The 27685-nt window shown below is 35.0% G+C and overlaps 1 protein-coding gene across 2 annotated transcripts in view; it reads left to right on the top strand.

Moving 5' to 3' along the window:
* MOSPD2 (motile sperm domain containing 2) overlaps nucleotides 1-24306 on the top strand; it is a 31640-nt gene extending 7334 nt beyond the window's left edge. For both annotated transcript variants that reach the window (XM_053971262.1, XM_053971264.1), the window contains exons 3-15: nucleotides 1968-2123; nucleotides 2871-2957; nucleotides 4200-4354; nucleotides 6719-6779; nucleotides 7981-8019; nucleotides 8993-9117; nucleotides 14105-14275; nucleotides 16489-16601; nucleotides 19891-19987; nucleotides 20752-20848; nucleotides 21518-21647; nucleotides 22797-22899; nucleotides 23449-24306. In XM_053971262.1, coding sequence (XP_053827237.1) covers nucleotides 1968-2123; nucleotides 2871-2957; nucleotides 4200-4354; nucleotides 6719-6779; nucleotides 7981-8019; nucleotides 8993-9117; nucleotides 14105-14275; nucleotides 16489-16601; nucleotides 19891-19987; nucleotides 20752-20848; nucleotides 21518-21647; nucleotides 22797-22899; nucleotides 23449-23595 — 1481 coding nt within the window. In that variant the 3' untranslated portion in view covers nucleotides 23596-24306. The remainder of the gene's footprint in view (nucleotides 1-1967; nucleotides 2124-2870; nucleotides 2958-4199; nucleotides 4355-6718; nucleotides 6780-7980; nucleotides 8020-8992; nucleotides 9118-14104; nucleotides 14276-16488; nucleotides 16602-19890; nucleotides 19988-20751; nucleotides 20849-21517; nucleotides 21648-22796; nucleotides 22900-23448) is intronic.
* The last annotated feature ends 3379 nt before the right edge of the window (nucleotides 24307-27685 follow it).

Here is a 27685-nt window from a genome sequence, read left to right as displayed (position 1 = left end):
TACTGAAAGCTAAGAGAGCCTCAAAAAGTGGTGTGAGATGTTATCCTGTTAGTTTTTACCTGGTGGTGAGTTTTCTCTTTAATTACAAAGTACCCTAATCCCTTACTTATATGAGATACACGTGGGACTGATCTCAACAAAGTACTTGGCTGATTAACTGCAGTCAGTCATAGCTGGAAGCCAGTGAGTGTTAGAGATTACTAAACCAAGGTGAAGTAGTTAACTTGAAATTAAGTACTGTTAGCTTTTCTCTTGCTAAATCATTGGGGGGAAATACAAATTTCAAATGAGCACTTGAGACTGCTGAGACAGAATTTCACTGCCAGGATTTTTGCAGTTCATCTTGGTTCCTCTAGAGCCACAGAGAAGTTAAACATTTCAGTTTGGTGCTGAGTGATCACTTCACTGGGCTTAGCCAGAATGTAGGAAGTCAGCTGTCCAGTGCAAGTATGGAAATGATGAGAAAAGGAACTTTAATAGTTAAAAAGATTTTAATGGATTAGAGGCTTTTGGGCAGAGAAGAAAGTAGGGGACTAAGATTAAGGAAAGTGGGATTAAATTCTAGGGTTATCTAAGGAACAAAGTAGTGGAATGGGATTAAAGGAAGGAGAAATTTGAAGCCTAATGAAGAAGGGAACATGGTCGATGATGTATGTGAGAAGAAGTCAGATGTGAAGAGATGCATTGCGGAGTGCAACTACAATTTAGTGAATGGATACATTTAAATTGATATATTCTTGCAGTTATATTGACTAATTTATAACAGGAAACAATATAAATTGAAAACAAGTAAAATAGATCATATTTTTGCATGTAGGCCAGTAAAGCAACAAATATTAGCAGAATTTAGTGGTGTCTTTTTTTTAACTCCTTCTTCAGAGTTGTCTGACTGAAATACACATTGCCAAGCCATTCCATCACAATTCTAGATAGTTGTAAATGGATCTGAAAGCAGTTTGTTATTGACAGAGGAACTGTTCTTTCCAGTATGTGATTCCAGTTTCAGTGGAATTAAATTAAATCTGTTTTATTAATAGTCTTAATTTTTTCCATGGCAATCATGAATTTAAGTGAATAGTTTAAGAGCTTATGGTTTTTTAGTAGTTAGCAGAGATGTGTATCAGTGTCTCTTGCTTTCAGAAGCCTGTTTCTATTATGGGCTCTTGATTTACAGTCTATTTTTACCAATTTCTCAGAGGATCATTGATTTAAAAACAGAGCTTTTGTTTAAGTGTATCTACAGTAGAAATAGGTCCACTTAGCATTTGTGTTTTACTTTCCTGTTTAAAAATAAAAAAACTCAGAGCAGCAGCAAATCTTATTTCATCTGAAGTATTACCAAAAGCATGTAAGCCTGTTATCGTGTTGCTAATGTGATACAAGAAGCCTTGGGGGCTTCTGTGCTACTCTAGAGTTTTGTGTAGTTTTTATTGGGTAGGGTAACAATTTATAACAAGCGTAAACTGTAATTTTTTTAAAGAAAACAATTTTGTTTAATGCAATTATGTATAGTTCATGTTCAAATCCATGAATTTTGTATTTGTTGTCAGACATCTTATGGTCTAACATGCTGATACCTGTAAGTATGAGAACTCAAGCATGTACTTGTGATGTTTAGTATATACATTCATCAGTATGCAGATTCTAATACTATATACTAATTCATGTTAATTACAGAAAACTGGTTTTAGAAAAATTACACCTGTCCTAAATGCACCTTGTTTTTTTTCTTTGCATAAGGATCACAGAAAATATTTTTCTAGTGAGAGTAATGTTGTAGTGTCCATAAATATCATTACAGCAGATAAATGTTTTTCATTAATTTATCATGCTGTGCTTTGTTTCTTTAAGTTATAAACTGCAAGAGAAAGCCTATGTACCAAGTAGGTGCTTATAGACATACACTTAACAAATCTCTTCACGTTTCTGTAGCAAATGCTATAGACACTAACTTATTTATTTCCTAGATAAATCAGATAAATATGATTCTAGAGATGTGGAAAGACTTCAGCAAGATGATAAATGGGTTGAAAACTACTTAATTTGGCGTCATGATGTTGTGGATGATACATTAAAGATGATTGATGAAAGCTTTCAATGGAGGAAGGAATACACAGTTAACGGTAAGCTATCTTATACAGTGATTTTGAAGGTGTGTGTTGCTTTCCTATTGAACTTCCACTGACCTCTATATGTAGTTTCATTAAGAACCTCTTAAAGGTTTGCAAGTACCACGGAGAGCTGAGCAAGAACATTCAAAAAAGGAAAAAAAGAGAAAAAGTATTGCTTTTTATGTTGACCAGTAGTGTCTGTTTTGTTGTGGTTCCATATATCTATAGAAAGGGTGTCTAAAGGGAAGGAAGGAAGACAGCTGACTGTTGCTTGGCATCAGTCTCTCTGCATCATGGAGTTCGAAAAAAAAAGCAAACAGCAAAAAACCCCACAACAAACAGGGCTATCTTGTTCATTGTAATAGCACGGGTCTGGTATATTAAATAAGAGATCTCATTTTTGTGCTGTGAAAATATTTTGAAGGTAAACTCTATCTACAGGACTTCACACTCTGAATTATACGACAGAGCATGGTGGAGAGGCTTCAAATATGAAAAAAAATAAATATTTGCAGCATTTTTTCTGTAGATTTAAAAAAAATCTAATTTTATAAATAGATTCTACTCTATAGCATAAGAACAAATTAATAAAGACTTCAAATTATCACAATATTTGCATTATAAAGGCCTTGGAAAGTGGCTTATAAAGATGTTTTGGGTTTTTTTTTTTTGTTACTTCTACATTTTTAGTGACTTCTGTTAAGTTACAATGTGATTATTAATATCATTACTGAAATAATATTTCATTTGATTTTGCAGACTTGTCAGAATCTGTCCTTCCAAAATGGTTATTTGAAATTGGTGCTCTCTTTCTGCATGGATACGATAAAGAGGGCTATAAGTTATGTAAGTTATACACAATAGACTATTTTCAGTCTTTGATCATTATTTTGTTTCCAGAATTTTATCATCTTGAAAAATAAGCATTTTAAGAACAGACATAGGTATATATTGGTTACTGTTTTTACTTAAAAAGGTAATTGAGTAATAAAATTTTTATTTATCATAGAATCCAGTGAGTTGGAAGGGACCCAGCAGGATGATGGAGTCCAGCTCCTGACCCTGCACAGGGCAGCCTCAGAATCACACCATGGGCCTGACTCTGACAGGCTTGGTGATGAGACCACTGTCTTAAACAAGAATATAATAGTTTAATATGTGTTCTGTGTTTGAATAGGCGTTTCTCTTAATCTTGAAATACAGTCTAGCTAACATGCTTAAAAATATTTGTTTCTTTACATGAAACATGGAGAAGAAATCTGGTTTTTACTACAACTTTCCAAGTTTCAGGGAGAAGAATAGCAAGCATACCTAAAGTTATTTTCAGGCTTGTCTAACTTAGATATTGTAAAGGTAGCAAAAATGGAAGCTACTCTTCACATTACTGCCCTGAATATTTCTTTTCTCACTTATTGTATAATCAGTAACTTGGTTTCAGACATTTTTATAAAATCTTTACTTTGAATTATGCCTGTGGGGTTTTTTAAATGGAAAAACAAGTCTCTGTATGACTAATTATTTTTATTCCAGAAGAATATATACTTGACTTTCATTTCTACAATGTTGCTCACCTCCTGGAATTTTTCATTTTATTTTAGAGAGATCTGTTGCTTTTATATAATTCTTAATGTGTGTATAAATAGTTTTTCAAAACACATCAACTGCAGTGCTGTAGGAAACCTAAGCAGAAAAGGAAACATGAGTTTTACAGCAATACTTAGAATATGTGCTGAACATAATATTGTCTGAAGATCATGTGATTTAATTTTAAATTATGAAATGCTAATCTAGGTAAATAGTCTTTAAATACATAAAAAGTGGTTTTCCACTTTATTGTTTCTTCTGGGGCGTACTTCTTTGTATTTTCAATTTCTAAAAAATTATAGTAAAAAATGTGAGAAATGTTGGGTACGTGAAGAGGTATGCAGTTGTTTTTCTGACTGTTCAGTGGTCACAAAATCAGGACAAATATAAAATACAGACTTGGAGATGTTAATACATTTCAGTGCATCCTCTATAGTTATTTGCATGATGTTTTCTGTTTGTTTGGATCTTTCCTTTCAACTTTTGTGGGTGTTTTTGTCCAAGTTTGGTTCAAAGTGAAACATCATACAAGAGATCCTAAACAGCAACTTGATAAAAAGAAACTGGTCGCTTTTTGGTTAGAACATTATGCCAAGAGAGATCATGGAAAGCCCTTGACAGTGGTATTTGACATGGCTGAAACTGGAATCAGTCACATAGTAAGTATTTTTACTGTCTTGTCTTGATTGCTTTTGGAATTATTATTGCTTTTGGAAAAAAGGAAGTCGCTGTATAGTCCTTGACACAAAAATAACTTAACAGTCATTGAGATAAGTGATCTGGTAGAGCTTTTTCCCATGACATGAGCACATTCCAAAATCTTTTGTTACATATTAAGTTTTGTCTTCTGCAACATGCTGAAAACTTGCTTTTAGTTTGGTGGCTGAGCTGGTTTAGATTGCAAGGTTGAGATCTTGCATATCAGTCCATATTTATTGATTTAATCTAAAAATCTCACAGATTATTCTATACAAATACATTTTATTTTTTAATCTATAGACAATGACATTTTTCTTACTGAGCACCATGCTGTCCTGTTATTACAGGAATGGCTGAAACTTGTATCTTTGTGCTTTTTTTATCTGGTGGTGGTGGTGATATGGCAAGAACTAATGTAAGCAAAAAAAACCCCATCCCCAAACCCAACTCCAAAAAGTTGTCTATATCTGGCATAGGCAAGATTATTAATGTTGCATTGGGACTGTGCAGCTGTGCAGTACAGGGGCAGCAGTTTATGAGCTTGTAATTTGACAAATAAAAATGGTGTGGTTCTGTTTTACAAGGTTGGTGTTCTTACCTGTACAGTGAGAGCTGTCTGTTCATGCTCCTAAAGATGATACTGGAACCACAATTTTACCTAACAGGAGTAAAGGATTGCAATAATTTCCTTGATGTGAAGGACTAATTTGATTTGGGTTTTATGGATTATGTCCTGAAATAGTATTTTTCTCCCTGTGTCTTTGAGACTCCCAGAGACGAAATCTCAGCAAATGCTATCTGTAACTGTCCCATTGTACAGTCTTGCTTTGTAGTTAATATGTTTATCACAGAGCAGGAATATTTTTTGATGGCTGTTTGTAGCCATATGGAGTAATTGATAAATCTATCTTAAGAAAAAGAACTTGGATCTCCGAGTTCTTTTCCAGAGCATGCCTCATTTGTTTGTTCTGTTGCTATGGACATATACTGTATCACTTTTATCACTGGTAATGCAGGAGATAATTCTGATAGCTCATGGCTTATTGCATCAGTTCAGGTAACTAGAATTGATGCAGTTACTGAATGGTGTGTGAAATCTGCACTTCTGATTCCAGGCTTTCCTCAAAATAATGTATCTATCCCTCTGCTATTGGATAGTGCTGCTTTTGGGTAGAGAGCAGCATCCTGATTAATGGAGATTCTAATCATTCTAATCTATCATAGTGTTTGTGCTGTTAAATGAAAGATACTGCATTTGGTACAAGCAACAGTTGAGATAAATGCTTCTATTAGAGCCACCTTCTGCCTGTAAAAATGTCAAGTTAGTTTCTAGTTGCTGAAGCCACTTAAAAAGCTTTCAGGTTGTGGGTAGTCCCCTTACACAGTGTTGTTTTTTGGGGCTTTTTTCACTCTGTCCACAAATGTTTTGGTAGTGTGTTTACATCACCCTTAGGAGCTCCTTCCCCATTGTTATGACAGGCTTTGGATCCTCAGCCAGAGATGCTCTTCACTATTTCTGAAAGTAGTAGTAGTGGTCATTTCTGTTAAAAGGACTGGGAAAAGTACTCGTGGCAGGCTTCCCACCTGAGTCCCTTATTGTTGTAAGGTATCTCTTACTTTATTTCTATACCTGTTTCATAAAAAGCCTTCCTTGCCCTTTACTGTGTAACTTAATTCCATTATACCTGGGTTTTGCAAAGGAGACTGACTGTACTATTTCTATACAGTTGCTCATTGGATAGAGGCATCCTGAAAATGGGTGGTATAGAAGCACCTCTTTTGAGCACTGTCTCTGCCCACAGCTTCTCTGCATGCCACCAACTAATACTAAACCCAAAAATTCTCTTCAAAGGAAACCTATTTTTTTCCTTTGGAAATATAATACTGAGTGCAGTAGTACATTGAACAGTATGTAGGATAATTACTGAAGGGAAATTTCAGTATATTGAGTACTCTTTCATCTGTAAAGCTGCTCTAGTGCTAAAGATTTATTTTTTCTGTATTTTTCCTGCACATCTTAAATCCTGTTGATAGTCTGCAGTAGTTTAGATATCTTAGTTATTGCACTGTTCAGAGGTCTGTTGACTTCTTTCTTAGATTATAAGGGGAAGTGTGACCACAGTCCTGCAGCAGTTTAATGGAGGGAAAAGCCTTGCATTGTGTTTAGAGGATATTCGTGATGTATGTAAAATTTGAACATGGTTGACTACAATAATCTATCTTGTGCTTTTCATTAAATGCCTTTACTAAGCCTGTATTTTTTAATGTTTTGGCTTGCTCTGCGTTTATGCTGTGATTTTTTTCAGTATTTTTTTTTTATTTAGGACTTGGATTTTGTCCGGTTTATTGTCAACTGTTTTACAGATTATTACCCAAACTTCCTCAGTAAGTATTGTATATTAAACATGAAGCATTGTAGATTTGTGTAACAATAGGATTTTGTAATATAATAGAAGATGGGGAAGATAAAGGTTTTTTTAAATGTGTTTTCTGGGCTAACTTCATGAAATGCAAATGTTACAGTGTTAGGATATTATTGTCCTGAAATCAGTACAACTGTGTTTTGTGAATGAACTTTACTTTCATCAAAAATCAACTGTCTTTTTGTGAAGTAATAAGGTCTATTACTAAGTAATAGTTCTTACTATGTTTATACATAGTAAGAACTATTATAAGCACATAATAGAAAGGAATTGATCAGTTTTCCTTTGCTACTTGTTACTTGGGTAGAAGCTTTACAAACTTTCATGACAGTTGTATCCTTTAGTAGCCTCCAGGGATCAAAGAATGAATGGCTCTAGAAACTTACGGGGAGGAATGGTTTATTCTGAAAATTATTTATTCTGAAAAGATATTTTTGTGCGCACACTTAGAAAACTCTGCGTACTTGCCTGCTAATTTTTTTATACATAGACAAACACTGCATTTATGCTAGCTCATCTTAAATATGTTGTAAATTTTAGGTGAAAATGTCTGTGAATGTTGAACATCCATACAGCAACTCCTTAAACTCTGAATATTAGATTTTGACTTGCAGATCAAAGTTCAAAGCTTTGATCAAATATCAAACTTAAAGGCAAGTGCAACATTGTTTTTTGTACTTTGACATTCAAGAGGGAAAAAAAAATGGGACACTTAAGTCTTTGTATATCTATTTTTTCCAAATATTTTTTATTTAACCATAGAGGTTAGAAAACACTTATTTGTTTCTTTGTGAAGTAAGGGGTGCTGAATATACTTGTTAAACTTTCTTCTATTCAGTAGCTGATTTTCTAGGTCAGGTTGAGATCTTTCCTTTCTTTTCCTTATTTGTGAGATGAGTTATTAGTAACAAAATGTCAGAAAGTAATATCCCAGAAAGTACATAAACAATGTATAACTTGGAATTTTATTACCTATTTTCCAAGCAAACAGCTAATGTTTTTAAATAGCAGTAAGTTTGTACAAGATAGCTTTTACAGGGAGGTGAACATGCAGGTTTGTAAAAGTGAATATTTACTTTTTACATGAACGTTATTGCTGTACTTTCTCTTAAATAGAGAAATACCTAGCACTTAGTATACAGATATTTTTTTTTTCTTTTCAGCAAAGATAGTAATATTTGAAATGCCATGGATAATGAACGGTAAGTTGTTTTTTTGTTTTCTTTTTTTCTTTTCAGCTTGTGATCACTTTTAAAATTTAGTGGCATAAATAAGAAGCATTTTTCTACTGTGTAGATACAGATAAATAATGGAGTTCGTTAAACATGCATCTTTAAATCTGTTAGTTTAAAGCATACTTTTTGCATACTTTTTATTTTTCCTTCTATCATTGTACTTTGGATCATACTTTACATGAAGTCTTTATTCATCCTGTTGTTTTCAGAGGTTAGCAGACCTTGATAAATAATATATTCCTTGAATGCCGCTAACTGGAATCCTTTCAGGAATCCTATCATTAGCAGTAATGGTGACTTACAACCAGCTCAAAACTAGAATACACAGTTTATGATCGATTCCTGACGCTGGGTGCTGATGGGGTTACATTTGTTCTGATATGGATACTTCAATAATTAGCTGGAACTATAATGTACAGGATAAATATGTTATTTCTCTGTTGTTGCCATATGAATACATATTTTTATGTTGGCTTTATATTTTCCTGCATATTCATGCTTTACTGTCACTGAAATAACAATGGTCTTTGTAAATGCTTCATAAATCTAAACAAATATCCTTTAAATCAGCAAAACATTTCAGCAAGGAACAGTGTATTCATATCTTTTCCTACTTCCCTCATTCAGATTTGGAAACATGATTGGTTTTACCTGCTCAGTACTTCAAGGGCTAAATTCTAAGGCAACAGAGTTGTCAGTTACTAAATCAAAGATACTCCTTCCATTTTCTCTGTAAATAATACCTTTTTCCTTGCATTGCTCATTCTAATTATAATAGATACTTTCAGAGCAGGTTCTGCAATATCTTGAGGGATGTAACTCACTTGTGTTATGTAAGATCTACCAATACACTGAAAAAACCTACAAAAACAAAATAACAAAACTTCTTTCCTGTTAACTCATGTATACCTTGTTTGGTTTTTTGTTTTGTTTTTTAAAGCTGCTTTTAAAATCGTGAAGGGCTGGCTTGGCCCAGATGCAATAAGTATGTTAAAGTTCACAAACAAGAATGATGTGCAGGAATACATCAGTGGAGAGTATCTGCCACCTCACATGGGTGGAACTGTAAGTATGAAATGTCATGTTCCTGTTGTGATGGATTGAGACACCTGTATAAATTTCATATGTAGGGTTGAGGGTTGGCTCTTCACAGATGGGAGATTTCTTGAAATTGTTTTGCCAATGATAATTTCAAAATCATGATAATATAAAATAGGTTAACTTCATGAGAATTTGGTATCTGCATTCTTAAATACATTCCTAACTACTGAGCTATTTTTTTCTGAATCATTCATCCCCTTGTAAGTCACTGAAAACCACTTAGTTTTTCATACCTTCAAGAAAAATTATCTAAGCATCATTGTCCCTTGTACGTTTTTTCCTCCCCGATGAATTAGAGATGGTGTTTGTTTATGAAACAAGTTCTATGAACAGAAAGTAGGTTTCATTGTCCTCTGAGAGTTCTAGTACTGCTCTAAAGCCATGATTCACTAAAGACAGTTATATTGTAGCTATTTTTTCTTTGCTGTCTCTAGGGCTGTGTTTTAAGACATGGCTGTAGAAGATTCTTTTCAAAGAGTATAGTAGAGCTCCAAAGTCGTACAAGCAGCATCAGTGTAACAGAACCAGAATCCAGATCTAGTGCAATCTAAAGAGTGGCACAGCACAAGCATCTTGCACAACAGGTTTCACTTTTCACAAGGCTAGTAGATCAGTATTGCACAATCTTTAAATTAGCAGAAAAATTATGCTTTAAAATTTTAATAGGCATTTATGGTAGTAGAGTAAGCCTGCTGCAGAGGAGCTACTTTTCATTGTTCTCTTTCCATCTTTTCTTTTCTGAAGTACTTTTGGTGTTATGGCAGTAACAATATGGAGAAAAGGAGGGTTGTGCTTCAGCAGTAGTAGGGGAGGCAATGTTCCTTTGTACGTGAATTCAGGGCAGTGTTATTGTGGCCAGGACATAAGAAACTTGTTTGGGGAACATAAAAGAATGTTACTTTGCTTTTCATTTGACTGAGATTAGGAGCCTTTAAAAAGCACATGTGACTCTTGAAGAAAAGATACCCTTTTTCTCCACAGAGAATTGCTGGCCCAGCTCCAGTCTCAAGTAAGAATTTTCTTATATAGAAAAAAGCTGAAATTACTGCACTGCAGGAGTGTGCATTGAGGGAATTGATAGGCATTGATGTCTGAAGTGGCTTCAGTAAAGGATTGAATGTTGTTTAGCAGTGGTTCTGGGCCTGCTTCCTGTGGTATTGTCCTATTGTTGCATTAGAGGGGCAAGTTTTTTCCTTATTAAAGCTGAGTACCTCCCATCTGCTTTTTAGACTATCTTACCTAATAGTTCATTATGTCTTTAAAGAAAGAACTTGTGGTTTTGCTAAATATCCTGAAGAAGCATCTGATGGAACACACTGATGGATCAAGCTGGCTCCATGTTGCCCATCTTCTGAGAGCATTAACAATTTTCAGAATCGTGGAGGCAGCTTATCCAAATCATTTGTTTGGGGTAAAAAGTTGCAGTGGCAGAAATAAAGTAGTCAAATAGTAGTAAACTTGTCTGACAAGAACTCCAGAGATTTTGACAATTTCAGAAAAACAGCTTTATCTCTGCATATTAAGAGTCCTGTATTTTGAACCAGCATATGCTTTACCTAACTACTGAGTTTCACTTAATGTATATTTTGAGCTTTTAACCTCAGAACTATCATAATTTGGAAGAATTGTTAGCAAATACTGAGACTCCAAAATTGTGCTCTGAATCTTTCTTCCCAAGATTTTTTCAGTGTATACAGTAAAGCAGTGCCTTTGCATCTCTGATAGCAGGGAGTTTTTCACTGACCAGACGACAGACAACTTAATGCCCTTTCTCAGAATTTAACTTTTCATGACATGATTAATCTTGGCTTCTCTTGAGGCAGCTAGCTAGAGTAAAATTCACCATTATTAGTCTTGTCAGGCCTGGCTTTTTTAAAATGCAGTATCTGACTTGCCCAAATTGATTCCTTTCATTTTTCTCTCAAATGTTTGGTTTTGTTTGTGAAGGACTTTTTTCTTTTTTTGACTCCTTCCCATTTTCTGTCATCTTTGATTTCCACACATTTAGTTACAGATCTTCATACTCACGATGAGCATAATGCCAGTGAATAACACAGCGTATCTGTGCATCCTTTGCTGTGTCCCCTACCAGGATCCAATCTTGAAGAGCCAGGTCTTGCCAGATGGAAGCAACTAGTGGAGCAGATCATTTGGCAGGGTTAATTTGGGGAGATACCTAGATTCCACTGCGCTTATGTTCTTTGTATTCCAGAAGAATGTTAGAGACTAGTTCTGGAAGTAACAAAAAAAAAAATCCATAGAATTAATAGTGTTGAACTTGGAGTCAGTGATTACTTTGCTTAACTAAGGGAACTTTTCTTTGTCTCTGTTGGAAGCCTTCAAGCTTCAATGGCTCAGTGAAGTTATCTTTAAGCATGTTTTAAGTCTGTCTCAGGGTCACTCAAAAGATGAATCAGAAACTTTCCATACCTTTAAAATCCTTTGATTAACTGTCAGTGAAAGAAGAGTATCACATGCTTGGGCATGTGGGCAAAGGTATCTCCAGAGTACCAAAAGCATTAAAACTACTTATGGAAAACAGAAACTTGGGTTTTGCAGGACTTTGGAAAATGAATTTGGTCTAAGTTCCATTCAAGCCCTCATCAGCCTATTGGCTGTCTATATTGCTAATCTATACATGCTACACATCACATATGTGGCTTCGAGTTGTTCTTGTCCATAGTGCACAGAGGTAATTTTCTTTCAGGTTTATTTTGGTAGAGCAAAAAAAATTGTCCAAGGCAGATCTAGGAGCAAGCTGATGCTAACCAGTCTGGAAAATTAGGGTTAGGTGCTCAAGAGCCACTTGGTAATAGTATACATTTATTACTAAATGAAAAATAACTCAGTGTTTTCTGGCTTTCCTATCTATTGTATCACACATTCTGCCATTTCCAGCTGTTGGAACAGTTCAGTTCTTAAGGCATACACACTTCTGACAGAGCAGGGAGATTTGTCTCTTCAGTAATATTTTCTGCAAGACTCATGTACATACCGTGTACACTTTGAAACAAGACACAGTAGGGTTTTGATGTGTTGTTTTGCCCAGTCTTTGGCAGAAGATGGATATAACAAGGATGAATTGATCAAGATTCTCTCAACTGATGCCAATATTGAGCAATGTGTGCAACTGCTGTGCTCTTCACCTGGGTATATAAATTGATAGCCCTCAGGTTTTCTTGGAAGTACCTCATATAGGTCAGTGACCTGAAATTAAGACATGACTAAACTTGCATGTGACTTCATGGCCACTGTGTGCCTGTAATCTTAGAAAATATCACTACTGTGATTAAGACACCTCTACAAAAATTGCCAAAAATAGTAGCATGCATTCTCTAGTTTTGGTATAAAAAAAGAGTCTTAAGTTTATAGAATGGCTATATCAGGCATTGAATAAATGTCTTGTTTCCTGGTTGAGTTTTTCACCCTGTTAGTAGATGCACCCATGCCACTGAAACTTAGGCACTGTGATTAGGAAGTGTGGGACTTCGAACAGAATCTCATCAGTGGGACAACTCAGCTCTTGAAGCTATCCAGCAGCATGGATTAACAAGGCCAAGTAAAGTGTGCAGCAAAATTAATTTCCCTCTATTAAGGTCACTTTGTTACATGCCCTTCATCCTTTGCTGGGAGGAAATGACAAGGCTTTGTTGGTTTGGATAAGGGGAAGCTGGATATTTCTGTCAAATGTGGGATGTCAGTATTCTGTAAGACTGTTGTAATACTTCTTGTGAACTGGATGGAGTCTTTTCTTTTAATAGTGATTTGGTCTGTAACTGATACTTAAAGCTTGTCCTTCTGGCCCTTAGTAGGATATTGTTTAAGCTAGGGAATACCTGGCTAGAGGTCTTTGACTGTTGCTGTAGCCAGAAGAGTAGATGAGATTTAGACCTTGATGACTGATGAGCAGGAAGTATACTTTTTTGTTTGTGGTTTCTTTGAATAGGTGCATCTAAGACTTTTCCCTTTTAATCTTTCTTAACATCACATTATTCCTTGTTTTGAGAAAATGTTCTTGGTTATGGAGAACTCTCTTGAAACACCTTTTAGTAACTCCCTGCTGAAGGGAGCATAATTTGTGAAGCAGGGGCATTTGCTCCCTTCTGTCTCACAGGAGTCAAAGCTATGTTATTTTTTTCCACTGGAAAAGCTGACAGACTGTATCAGTTTACTTGATGCTTAAAACTGCTTGAAAATGCAGTGGGAACAGAGAATCCCCATTCAAACACTGCATCTAATACTACATGTAATAAAACAGTTTGGAGAAGGTTAAGCAAATTTCTAGCTAGCAAAAATTGGTTTTTACTGATCTTCCAATGGAAAAGGTACCTTTACTGTAGAGTCATTGAGAACTTAAGTATTCTGCTGCTACATTACTCAGATATCTTAAATATGGTCTTTAAATTGATTTGGCATTCCAAAGACTAGAGGTCTGAATTGCAGAATATGCTAAAGGTCCACTCACATTATGTTAAACTTAAGGGATTATTTGGGGTTGTTTTATGGTTTTGGGCTTTATTTCCTTCTTTTTTTAAGTGGCCATTATGAAACTAACATACAAGGCACAACTGATGTTTTTCATCACTTTTGAAATACTTTTAGAAATAGCTGTCGTAAGTTTTAAACCACATTTTTGAGAACTAAGAAGAGAACTTCAGGAATTAGACTCTGAATGCTGATCCTTGATAGACCAGCTTCTGTAGTTCTGTTATGAATATAAATAAAAGTTACAGCTTACTGGCTTCATTGGATGACTGTTTTTATTTGTCTCTTGATGATAAAATAGAAATTCTTGGTGTCAGCTTTCTGTGCAGGGGTGCAACTTGAAATGGATAAATGAAACATAAAAGTAATGTGAAACAAAGACAGTATTTCCATTTAAAAAACCCTAGAGAAGGCACTTCTAATCCTCTTGAATAACTCATCTTTTATAAATCTCCTTATCTTTCAGGATTCTTTCAAGTACAGTTATCCTCCATTGGTTGATGATGATTTTCAAACTCCTTTATGTGAAAATGGGCCCATTACAAGTGAAGATGAGCATGAAAGTAAAGAAGAGATAGATGCAGACACCAAGGAGGCTGGGGAGCTGAATGAAGCACAAAACCTTAATCAGAAAAAGGTATCTAAGTGAAGATTTAGGCAAGACTAGCTAGATGGTTACAAAACGGGACAAGAGGCATATAATTTTGGTTACTTGTCTTTGTGTTGTATGTTTTTAACAGTTTTTCTGTCTTCTAATTTAGCAAAAGAACACAGGAAAACTGAAAAATTATAGTTGCAGTTTCAACCTTGTCTCTTGCTCTGTTAAGACAAGCTTCAGAATGCATAAAATGTGCACAAATATTTAGTCTGTCTCTTGGAATATAATGAATTGTACAGCAAAAGGAAAAAGGTTTCTGTATTTTGTTTTCAAAGGTTGTCTTTCTAGTTGGTTTCTTTTTAATTTTGAGGTATTTAGTGGTGATCATTTTGAAATAGATCTAGTTTTCTCCGATGCTTGAATCAGTATGTACATGAAAAAATTTTAAGTTAAATATTTATGCACTCTTGGATGTTACTTTGTTTTCTTAAATTATTGATAAAATCTCAACACAGAAATGTTTTCATTTATTCTCAGGACAAAATGTATTCCTACTCCATCAATCATGTTTTGCAACATAGTATTCCTGCAATTTTGTTTATCCAAAAATAAAGGCATTGTTTTACACAAGTTCATATGAAGTGATATTTAGGAATATGCAGTGATATTAACTGGGGGTATTGCTCTTGAAAATAGTAGAAAAAATCCGAAATTCACTACTTTATTACCATAATTAATTTTGGAATATTACCTGCAAAACTTCTGTTTAATGGAGTAGAATACAGATTCATTTACCATTCCAGGTTTGTCAGAATAATTTGAAATGTGCAGCTCACCAAGTAGTCCAGCTGTTATTTGCAACTTGGCCAGCTTTAAAAAAAAAAAAAAAAAAAAAGATAATTTCACTGACCCTAAGGTCAAAAAGGAAGCAATACATAACCATGGTTAGACTCAGTAACATGTTTTCCTTGGGACACATTTTAGAAGCTATGATTCTCATATACAGAAACAGGGAGAATTTCTTCTGTGTGTGTGAATTGCCTTTGATGCTTAAGTGTTAAGTTAATATGTTAAGTAGTGCTTAAGTGCTTTGGTGCTTAAGCCTCAGTGTTTGTTGGCTTTTAATTTGCTTGGGTCACTTACCTTTCTACTTAAGGTATCTTAGTTTTTTACTTTTTTTACTCTTGAAATACCATAAAGCATGTAATTGTTTTCACTTTTATTCATTGTAACCAAGGTGCTACTCAATTTTTTTCAGTACAGGGAATCATGAGTGATAAACTTGGTTAGTAAGTGGTTCTCCTGTAGGTGCTTCCACTTTTGTGTTCTACAGTAATATTTTTTTCTGGTAGTTTTATGTTGAACAAAGCCTAACATATAACTAGTGCAGTGTATTTACACACTAACCCTTTTCTACCACTTTTATATAATTATTAAAAAAAGTTCCTGTGTGGGTTCTTTTTATATAGACTATTTCATATAAAGTTTTGTATTCCTTTCCTTCCCATACTTCAGACTTGCTTGAACTGAGTTATCTTCATGTCTTTTTTCCATATTAAAAGTGGAATAAAAAAGGAGACTAAGCAAACTCTTGAGTCAACTGATCTGGAATTATGATGTTGCTACTTCTTTCAGTCTTCTGTTACCCCCCAGCATCTGCCCTGTTTTGCATGTATTTTCCTAATATTATAGAAGAAAACCCTCAGAACCTAAGATGTACCTGCAGTTTTGAAAGCACCATTTCAATCAGCATTATTTCTTTTATGTTCTGCAATACTTCAGAGTTTCATATTAGAGCAGTGAAGATATGTTTAGCTATCCTGCAATGCAATGAAGTGTGGAATTGGTACTGTGTTTTCAGTTAGTGGTACAGTGATTGTTTTAATCTGTTTTAATTTTAATTTGCAATGGATGAATAATATAAGTGCTTTATAATCTTTGATATTTGAAGTGCTGTAACTTAGTATGTCTGGAGCTTTCAAAAACAGACCCGACCAGCAGGAAACTACATGGAAAAAAGACAAAGCAGAATTTTTGTTTCATACATGTTTAATGTGTTATGTATCTTCTATAGTAAATCATTTTATTCAGTGGACTTCAAGCGCCTTCAGGGAATGAATATATATAAAGCTTGGTCTGTAATATGTAAACTGTTCAAATAAGCCCCATCATATTCTTTGAAATACCTGCATGATTCTGTAACATGTAATCCAGGTTTCTAGTTAATCATTTTAACTATCATTTTTACTCAGATGAATTCTGTAGAACAAATTTCCAAATCAGAGGAAACTGACAAAACAGAGGTCAAACCAAAAAATGCAAAGAAAGCATTAACCACTTTTAAAGGATCTTTATTACATATCAGGTAATAATAATTTTCTTAAATTTTCTTTTTACAATGTGCCTTGGACACTTGAGTACTGAACTAGTTGGTTTTCAAAATAAACTTTTTTCAGACTGTTAGAGGAAAACAAATTATAAACAACTTTTTAAGATGAATTTTTACAAAGCTCGAAGAGTTTTTCTAGTTTTACAAGTTTTCCGTGAATCTTCTGGTGTCACCAAAGATTGGTATATTTTTTGTACAAATAGGTGTGTATTCCATAGAATTGCAGAAGTGTTTTGTTTATATTGAGAAACCATCTGACGAAGTTAAGCCTGTCCTTATCTGTAATGAGACCAGTGGTTTGACATTGTTTGATTTCACTGGCTCAAGAAAAACCAATGTTTTTTCAAGACACTTTTCACTGTCAAATCTTGCTTGAATTCTTTTGGCTTATGATGGTATAAATGTCTACAGTAATAGTTTCCACCAGTTAAACTTGATTAATGGGTCCAATTTATTTTGTGTGGAAAGGGCTCTCTAATGACATATCTACCCAGAAGGTTTTGTCATCCAAGACGCTACATCTTGCAGTTATTTTTATTACTAAACCAGGATAAAGAAATCAGTTAGCCAATATCACTTTTTCTTTTCGCTGCCTTTTAGGTTAAGATGCTTGTTTAGAATTTGATTTAGGTGTTAACTTTTATTTTCACTTTCAGTTTGCTATTAGATGAATGAAGAAAATATCTAATTTTTAGGTAATTTCTTAGCTAACTTTTTAAGTGCTGTAATGAATTAGTTTTGGAATGAATTTTAATAATGACATGCTCATTAGCATAAATATATTTTGTACGTGTAAATTTTTCCTAATTTTGAAATTAAAAACCTCCTTTGTATAGCCTTAATTTCTTGTATGGCAAGACAAAGGCGTAGACTCAGAATTTTGATTATAAAAGAATGTTGAACTTTTTCTGTGACAATCACAAATGCTAGATGCGTTTTTCCAACCACTTTTTAATTAAAAAATGAAAGGAGCACAAATCATAAGCAGACAAGAAAAAAAAATACTCCAAACAAGCAGAAACACCCCCAGAAAGTTCCTTTTTTTCTCTTAAAATACATCAAGCTGTCATTGAATAGAAGTAACTTACATGGACTGCAACACATGGAAGAGTAAACTTAGTCAAGTGTAGTGGTGTTAATACTTGTAGTCTTGCTGTCATGGAAAATAAAGCACTGGTGTCTCCATTGTTCTTGCTGTTTGTTTTGTTTTTAAAGTAAAATCCCAAATGCAGCTGTTGCTCTGGGCATTAAACTGAAGGTGATTGAACCAGTAATCTATAGTGCCATTCATAACCAGTTGTAGGCACCTATCACAGAGACCATAAGCTCTGCCACCATGATTAACTCGCATCTTGCTCATCTCCCAGCAATGCCCTGTGAAGGGAGTGGACTGGAGTCTGAGCACGCAGCTGAAGCACTGCAGCTCTGGCACCATAAAATCGTGGACCAAAGCTGGGTCCTTGTGCCCTTCTGTTTCTTGTATTTTTAATCATACTTATGAGACAGCTGTCTCCCTCATTTAGATCACAATTGTATTTGCCTTGTGTACCTTACAATGAAAGGCTACCTCTTACTTTCTCCTCAATAAATGAATTTGTTTGGTCGGACAAAAAGCAGCAGTTTCCTTGTACTGTCTGGCGGAGGAGCAGCTCATGGTGTGTTGTGGTACAAGAATTTCTAGTACTGGCTGGTTATGTCACACACATCAGAGTAAGGAAATTCCTGCATTCGTGAAAGTTAAAAAGCTTGGGTGTTTGTTTAAACAATCCATAATCCACCCTCCTAATAGCTACATACCACTAACCCCTAATGCTGTGGAACTTGATTTCACAGACAAGAGCCATACAGCCATGGTCCCCAAGCTTTTTTTTTTTTTTTTTTTTTTTTTTTTTTTTTTTTTTTTTTTTTCCCTCAATGACCATAATTGGTAGAACAAGAAAAATCAGGCTCTGGCAGAATGTTCCTCCCCTAGATCATGTTCAGGGCTTGAGGCTGATTATTTTTATCTCGTTTCATTTATGGTTCATCTTGCAATCGCTGTTACACACAGCTGCAGTAGTACAGTATTAAGATAGCTAAACTATGTTGTAGCCACAATCCTTCCCTTCCCTAGCACCGGTTACTTAAATTGACAGTTTGGAAATGAAAGAATTCTGAGAGGAGAAGAGAATTACCATATGAAGCTGTTTTAAACCCATAATTTTTTTGGTTTCTACCTTATTTGGCACACTTCCTTATCCCCACCGCAAAAGTAGTCTTGTCATGTGGAGTGACTAATGCACTGTAAAACATCAGCACCGCAACATCACAGTTACCCCCAGAATCTGCTTCCAGCATGGGCGTTCACACTTGCCCTACAGCACCAAGGGCTTTTCTTCTCAGCTCATATGCTGAGAAGAAGAAGGATTGGTACCACAAAAGGAAGTCTTTTGAGGAGGAGGTCAAGCTAACATGAAATTGGCATTCCAAAAAGAGGACATGGGTTTTGAAAAAGAATATGCAGTTCAGTAGTACAGAGTAGAATGGCAGTTCTTTGTGTGCTCCTCATGGGACATAATGAAAGAAAAGTTCTTCTTGCTACTCAAGTTTCCTTTCAACTTGTACTATATGAGCATGCCCTACCTTTTACCTACTAGTGTTCATTTGAATGCTTATCCAAATTGAGTTGTGTTAGTTTGATGTGGTTTAAAATATCTCACGCATGACTCTCTTAATTGCACAAGAATATTAAAAACAAGCAATAACTTTATTTATGCATGTGGTACCACAAGTATGTGAAGACTGACTCATAAGTGCAAGTGGATTCAGCTGTTGTGGTTGAAATGATTGGAAGGATATCTGCCTCCTCTTATGTGTGCACTATATCCATGACAAGGATAGATGTTCGAGGTTGAACTTCCTGTCTGTGACACCTTATATTCCTTAGCATGAGCATAAATTAAAGTCAGCAATGCTTTCCCTTAACACACTGCCCAAAGATGCAGTAGCTGACTCTGAGTATCTGTTGGCTGTTCCTGCTGTTACAGATGGCAGAAGTTGAGGGCAGTAATCAGCTGAGGCAGCCAGTTCCACTTGTCATGAGTCAACTCTGAGCTTCACTACAAAATTTCTGCTTTTTGTTTCCATAGCTTTTTTTGATGAAAATCTGTTTATGCTATGAGGGCAGAAAGTATTTTATTTTTCTGGAGGTGTGGTCATGTTTTTTCTATGATCTATTGTAAAAAGATAATCTGAAGAAACTAACTATTTTTAAATTTCCTATTAGCCCAGCAGAAGAGCTATACTTTGGATCCAAAGAAACTGGAGAGAAAAAATGTTTGATAGTTCTCACAAATGTCACTAAAAATGTAGTGGCTTTTAAAGTAAGTGTTTTATGTGTGGCCTGGTTTACTAACTGTATAACTTTGTCTTGTTTTCTGTAAGGAGGAAGAATACTATTAAATCCATTTTACAGATGAAATTTTTTATTGTGTAGTGTAATGTTTGAGGCAGATCAAAGATCTTCTGGCTGAATTTGTGCCTACGATGTACCACCTCAAAGGGGATAATTAGTATTAAAAATCTTTGGAGTGTTGACTAAAAAAGAGCTAAAGTAATGGTTAGTTTTTTGGTGAAAGTAATACTTCTTGAAAAAGAAAGGCTTGAGCATTGAAAAGTCATCTTTTTAGAATGTTTCTTTTAAAATACTGGCTGGAAACAAGTTAGTAATACTCCAAAATTCTGCAGATCCATCTGCAAATGTCACCATCAAAGGAATTAGTAGCTATATTTGCTTCAGAGTTTACTTGCATGTTTGTGGGTTTTTTCCCATGTTTTGCATTTTCTGCACATTAAAATAACTTAAAGTTTTCATATTTTCATATTTATTATAACATGTTCTTGGCTGGTTTTAAATATGTATGCAAAAGAAAAATAGCAAATGCAAGAAAACAAAGGATAAATGCAATTGACAAGGAGGAAAAAGGAATATGTAAGAGTCCTATTATGCTTACAAAATGATATATTTTAGAGACTTGTCCTAATAGTCAAGCTTTTGGGGATTTAGTTATTAAAGAATGAGAGAAGTTATCAAGCAATCGTACTTTGTGCTTGCACTTACTGTATCCTTCATATTTCTTGTTTATAGGTGAGAACAACTGCACCTGAAAAATACAGGGTTAAACCCAGTAACAGCAGCTGTGAACCTGGCACATCATTAGATATAATAGTTTCTCTTCATGGTGGTAAGTAAAAATGTAAAATAGAGCTTGTAAGAAATCTGGGCAAGTTGCATTACTAGACATGCTGTAGACACTTGTTGGTTGTGTGTGCTTGCTGGTGTGTAGGACTGACCGATGCCCATGTCTGCTTGATTCTTGTATGAGAATGGTACCATTTGTTAGAAAAACATGGATGTCAGAAAGGATTTGAGTAGCTGCCTGTATTGATTTACTGCTCCACTCAGGCATAAGCAGCTGTTGTCTGCAACCCATTTTATTTCTTGTCTTAAAAAACAAAAAGTCTGAGTGGCAGTTGTCTCACTGGTTCATTATTACAGTGGGAGTTTATCTGCAGTAAATCAGTTTCCTAAATGGTTGCAAGGACAGGTGAATTTGCTGGAGAAAATTTTGCGTTGTCTTTGAGCTATTAAGATGAAACTAGTTCTGTTAAAATGAACATATATAATTTTGGGAAAACTGTAATTAGAATTATTGGGCTTTAGAGAATGATTTCCTTAATTTTATTTCTAGTAAGTCAGTGACTAGTGTCCTGCAATAAACAAGTTCTCATTTTATGGCACTTTTGTGCAAAATACTTCTATCCTCCTTGCAATATTGCCATTTTAGCTAAGCATGCTGTTGTGGTTTTTTTTTTCTTTTTCTTTTTTTTTTCTTTGTCTTCCTTGAGGGCAGGTTTTGCAGCTTCTTTGCAGGATCGTTTCCTTATAATGGCAGCAGAAATGGACCAGTCTTCTGGAGCAGGTGTGCCAGAACTGACTCAGTTTTGGAAAGAAGTCCCTAGGACCAAAGTGATGGAACATAGGTAAGCATATGGTTTTCTGGTAACAGGGATTTGGGGTCTTTTTTAGCTTTTATTGTTTAGCTGATTTATAGCACTTGTGTAATCATAATCAGTGAAGGGTTCTCCAAACCCACTTGTGTGGTTACTGACCAAAATACATTACTGAGACTTCTGCTCTGTTTTAACTGATTAGATGTGGGTTTAATGTATAAAATGGTATGCTGGATGTGCTCTTTTTTTTTTTTTTTTTTTTTTTTTTCTGTTGTTCTTGTGCTGATGAAGAGTTAAGTGGAAAAAATATGAATCTATGTGAACACATGAACAATAGGGATTTTGGTTTTTTTATAAGAATGTGTCGCTTGAGTTTTCTAAAAGGAAGCAGTCAAGGAAAGCAGACATAGTAAATACAAAACTATTTTCTAGACAATATTAAAAATGTTCCTTTTCTATTAGGGAAAATCAGAATTTTGTAGAAAATTTCTGAAAACCTACCACATGTTCATATGTGTATTTTCAATATTGAGTGGTGAAAAAGTCATCTAGAAAAATTGCTAGAAAAATACATTTCCCCCCACACATTTTTAAATGCACCTGTTGCTGTTCTCTCTCATCCAGTCACATTGGGTAGTATCACTGAACATGACTAGGAAAAGTTCCCTGCAGTTTTGACTGGTTTTTTTGCCTTAGATTGTTCCTGGGGTTTTTCTGTGGGTTTGTGGGGCTGGTTTTTTTGGAGCTGCCTTTACCCCTTCATGGCCAAAACTACTGTGGAAAAAGTATTTTTTGAGTCGTGATGCCGAAGTCTTGTTCTGTGTTTGCTTCAAGTGCTTATCCCTTACTTCCCTTTTGAATAAAATCTACATCATGTGAGTGACCTTAAGCTTCCTTGCATAAGTGGTGCAATTTATTTGGGTTTTTTTTAAGACAGACCCTGAAACAATAGAGAGAAGTTACTTGATCGCAAGTGTGCTGTGTACATGAGTTGTTCATGAATGCTGACCTTTACTTTTTGGTAAACCTAGACTAAATGTACTGTCATTATAATTACTGTCTCTTAAATTTTAAAAGTGCAGGGACTTTATCATCTTAAGATTGACTGTTTACTCCTAATTATACAATGTTGCATTAAATTTGTGATTTTTGGTGTGTGTTCTTGTTTCCTTTTTACAGGCTCAGGTGTCATGTCATAGAAAGTAGTAAGCCCTCTTCTCTGACATTAAAAGACAATGCATTTAATATTCCAGCAAAAACTAATGAAGATTTACATATACAGGTAATAGCATATTCCTGTGTGCTGAATATTCAGCAAAATTATAGAATATGGTAGAGATAAAAAGAATTTTTACTGAACCTTTTTGGTATTTTGTGAATTATGCTATTTGAATGTTGCAGCAATTGAAGGTAACTACATCAGTGATAGTGATTTAATTATTTTGTTTAATGATAATGATTTAATAATCATTAAATTTTCAGTGCAGTTTGCTCATTTTTCTTGTGTATATACAGATCTGACATATTAGTGAGCACCAGTGGTTTCTTTGCTTCTGAGTGTAAAGATGTGACCTGCTTGATGCAGGCCATATTGGTTATCCATAACTTAAGACTTGAAGCTCCTTTAGTGGGAGAAATTCCTGAAATGTGTAGTGATGGAAAAGGTATTGCTGAGAGACCATTGAGAGAAGGCTTCTTTTCCCTTTCCCTTTTCCTTTCCTCTTTCTTTTCCTTTCCTCTTTTCCTTTTCTCTTTTCACCAAAATAGCTCAAAATTGCCAAGTGCTTTCAAGTGCAGTAATTCTGACTAAATGAAACTGTTCTATTTTCAGCTAACTCATTTACTGCAGATTAATAAAAGACTTGAGGAGCAGATGAATCGCTGCCTCTGGTTCCAGCAGCTGTCAGTTGTTTTATCACTGCTATCAGTTACTGTTGCTGCCTTCTGCTTCTACCTGGCTTATGCCCAGAGAAGCTAAAAAGAATTGCTGTGCCCTGGATGTGCTGCTGCCTATCATGGCTCGTTGGAGTCAAAAAGATTGCAGTGCTGCACTTGGATTCTGGAACTGCCAAAATGAGGTTTGTGAGCCTACAGCAATGAACAAGGAACAGTTTACTGGGGAAAAAAAAAAGATCAAAGAAACGAATGACCAGCAAAAAAAATTACTGAAATTACTGTCTAAGTTGAACAATAGGGCATGAGGAAGATGTTAAAGCTAGGACCTATTTTCACTGTATAACTCAATAAAAACTACTGAACTGGAAGGAGGAAACCAAATACAACATTATTTAAGACTGTTGTGCTTTTTTTTTCTCTACTCAACTACTTCAAATACAATATTTCATTTATTTTCATCATATTCATTCTTACATTCTGAATCACTCCCATAGAAGATGCAAGAAGTTAACTTAGTATTCCAAGGTTAATCTGTTCATCCAGGAAAATTTACAGAAATTATGTAGTACAGGTGAATTTTTTTATATAATCAGTGTATGTACATACACATAAAGGAAGATCTATGTTGTTAGTAATTATTTTGATAATTCAGACTCATTGCTCTCATTGGTTAAATTCCTTATTTTTCTGCTTCTTCTAAAGGAAAAGTTAGTGCAAACATTTCTTACCGAGTGACATACGCACAAGACAAGACACTATTCCTATTCTCTTTTTTTCTTTTTTTTTTTTTTTTTTTTGAAAGCAACTTGTATTCAAATTACAGAAGGAGTGTGGGAGCTGACTTCTTTACTGTGATGGCCTATTATTGGTTCATAAAAAGGCTATTAAATAGTCAGTGTAAGAACTTACTCTGAGCTGTGCAATATGGTTAAATTACATATGAAATTATGAAAAAAAGCAACTCAAATAAAGAAGATTAAATACACTTGAAGGCAACATAAAAGTATTATATCTGGCATTTCACAGAAATTGTTGTGGAAATGGTGCATGAAGCTAGAAAGAACTTTGCTAACAATGATTCTTTGTACTCATTGCTGTAAATATGTATATTAAAATGATGAAAACTTAAAAGGAGACTGATGGTATCTTTCATACATTTTAAATTTTCACTCTTTAGGAGATTTAAAAGAATTATGTTACTTGAATTAATTTTTGCTACAAAATGGCTTTGTAACAGATTTACTGATTTTGTCTGCTGACTTCAATAGATGAGAAGTGATTATTAAGGAAAAATAAAGGTCATACTCTGCTTCTGTCTTTTTGCTTACAGTGTGTTGGTGATGTAGGATCATTTCTAGAAAATAGAAAAGGGCAGTTTAAAATTATATACAGATTAACTAATAAAGCCAGCAATATCATTACTAAAAAAATGCCATGTACAAAGCAAGCTGCAGAAATGTTTGGTGCACAGTCTTCTGTCCTCTCTTAATTTATACAATGGTTTACTGCATCTGCTTTTTCTGGAGTTTTCAATAATCTCATCTCTGCCTATTTTGTTTCTCAGTATTTTGTATTCCTAATGATTTGGCAATTTATATTGTTAACTGCTTATAATGAAGTTGTTACTTGGGTTCTTTTTTATGTGCATGCAACTCAAATGCTTTGCTTACAATGAAATGGTTTGTTGTCTTAGTGAGAAAAATAACAAAGTAGTTTGTAACCTTAAGATAACAATAACCATACTATTAAAATGTCAATTCCTTAATTTGGGTGGATTGAATAGCACTTTACTGTAAAATTGCCAGAAATCTATTCTTAGAGTCTTTGCCAATATGAATATTTTAATGTTTTGGTGCTTTCATATATTTTCAGTATTTTATTACTTATTTTATTATTGGTATTTTCTTTGTATGAATCAGATGAACATCTTTTCTATTTTAATATATTTTAGAAAAATACAGTTAAAAAATAAATATGAGGAAATACATAGTCTTGAATGTTTAGTCTTTTAAAAATAGCTGCATCTCCTGAGGTTTTTGCTTTCTTGTTAGTCTGCAGATACATGGGAGGGGTCAATATGGTGATGACCCATAGTCTGTTGTGAACAGAAGTTTTGGTGGCACCTATCAGACAAATGTGAAATAGGTGACAATGACTTCTGGAACAGAATACCTGACATAATCACATACACACGATGCTGGCATGTCAGTAGTACCATGGCACAAGGGATGCAAGTCCACAAAATTGACAGTAGTGGCTTTTAACGTGATATGGACAGTAGTCAATTTGTATTTTTCTTCTTCGAGAACATAATTCTTTCTATCATCACAGAGTATTTTCCCAGTATTTTCATAGCTTTCAGTTGTTAGTAGTTTCAGATTTTGTGTGACAGTCCATGGAAATGGGTCTCACTGTGGAAAGTTTTGTGCTTAACACACACTGAAGTTACAGAGTAACATGATTTGATACCCAAAATCAAAAGAAGAAGCAAAATAAACAATTTTTTTTTTTTTTTACACTATGGGAAACTAAGTTCATAAAACTGGGGCATTTTAGAACTTAGACAATTCACAAAATAGGGTTTGATTACATGAACTATCAAGAGATAAGATTTAGTTTTCCTTTTCCCTCACTGTAGATTCGCAGTTAATTTAGGCTTTTACAGACAATTAAGAGACAACAAAGATTGTAATCCTAAAAATAAGTAATTTGTGGTCCAGAAGAATCCATACTCTTTTTCGTAGCAAGGAATTTTTGTACCCTCTTCTGAGCTTCATTGTTCTACTTTCCTATGTAAAAGATTAGATATTTTGTAAAAGGATAAAAAACAATAACATGAGGATGAGGGGTAGCAGGAGCAGGAATTTTAAATTACCTTTATATTTCATCAGTGATTCCCTGCTGTAACTAATTTGTCTCTGTTGTTTGCCTTTAGAATCTCAGTTTGTCCCTATTTCCAGAGGCTGTTAATTTATATGGGGTTTTTTGACTGTTTGGGGTTTTATGGGAGAGCATTTTAAGTGCATGCAGTGTCTTGGTGGTCCTGTGTATTGCACTGGCAGCATGAGGGTGTAAGTGCTGTTGGTGAGCACAGTATTAGTTCATTCATGTTCTATGGCTTTGTTGTGAAAGTAGGCATTTAGTCAGAATAACAGCATTCTGCAAAGCCCATCCCAAGAATTCACCGGTTTGGGTCTGGTATAGCCCCCTAGGGTGTTGTGGTCAAGACATGAGGATGTCTGTGCACAGTATATGTATTGATTTAGGAAGAGCTAATCACTTCTAATCAGCCAGGAAGATCAGGTGTGTCCTCATTTCTGAGGCTGAATAAGACATTTCAGTCAGCTTCTGCAGTGCATGTGCATTATTTTCCCTGGAAGATGGCTCACTGAGGAATTACCGGGCTGGTGGTTTGCATTTGCTACATTTCCATTGTTTGTGCGAGCACAGGTATGTGATGGTAAGTGATGATTCCAATTAGGCTTTTCAGTATCCCTGTTTCCTTGGCACAGTTCAGCAGCAGCAGCTTCTGGCTCTGTGCCTCCTGCAGCTGATGGGAAACAACCTCCCTCTTTCAGTTTTCTCAGTAGTTTCAGTGCCACTTTTCAATTGGAACCTCACTATTCTTGTTTTTGACACTTTTATAGTGGTTGTACACAGTAATACAATATACACAGAATACAGAGACACAACTCAAAACATAAAGCACAGGAAATCCATCTCTCCAGAGCATGGCAGGGGTGAGTTTTCCTTCTTTATGGAGGAACTGGCTGAAGTTCCACATGCTGGCTTTTTCTGGGCCTGATATAGGCAGCTTCCAGGTAGATCTGAGCAATTACTGCTTTGCTACTTCTGAGCAGAAGCACTGAAATTCCCAAGTAATATGAGCAAAAAGTAAGCAGCTGGACAGATTTTTTTGCCAGTAGGTATCTCATCTCCTGGCTTTCTTTATTCCTAAGAATGGTGCATCAGCCTGTCTGTTTGTCATGTTCTAAGTCACTTCTGTTTTCCTAAACACTGAAGGACGCGCAGCGTGCTCAATTATTGCTGTATGATTGCAGCTAACAGCACTTGTTGGTTTTAGATTGCAGTAGGCAATGCCTTCTGATGTTATAATAATGAGTCCTTATACTAAGCCCTTTAAGGGGAAAAAACCCCAACTGTTTATCAGT

This window comes from Vidua macroura, chromosome 2, assembly GCF_024509145.1.
Source record: "Vidua macroura isolate BioBank_ID:100142 chromosome 2, ASM2450914v1, whole genome shotgun sequence".
Classification (NCBI taxonomy): Eukaryota; Metazoa; Chordata; class Aves; order Passeriformes; family Viduidae; genus Vidua; species Vidua macroura.
The sequence above is the reverse complement of the archived record's forward strand: the minus strand, read 5'-3'. Positions and strand labels throughout refer to the sequence as shown.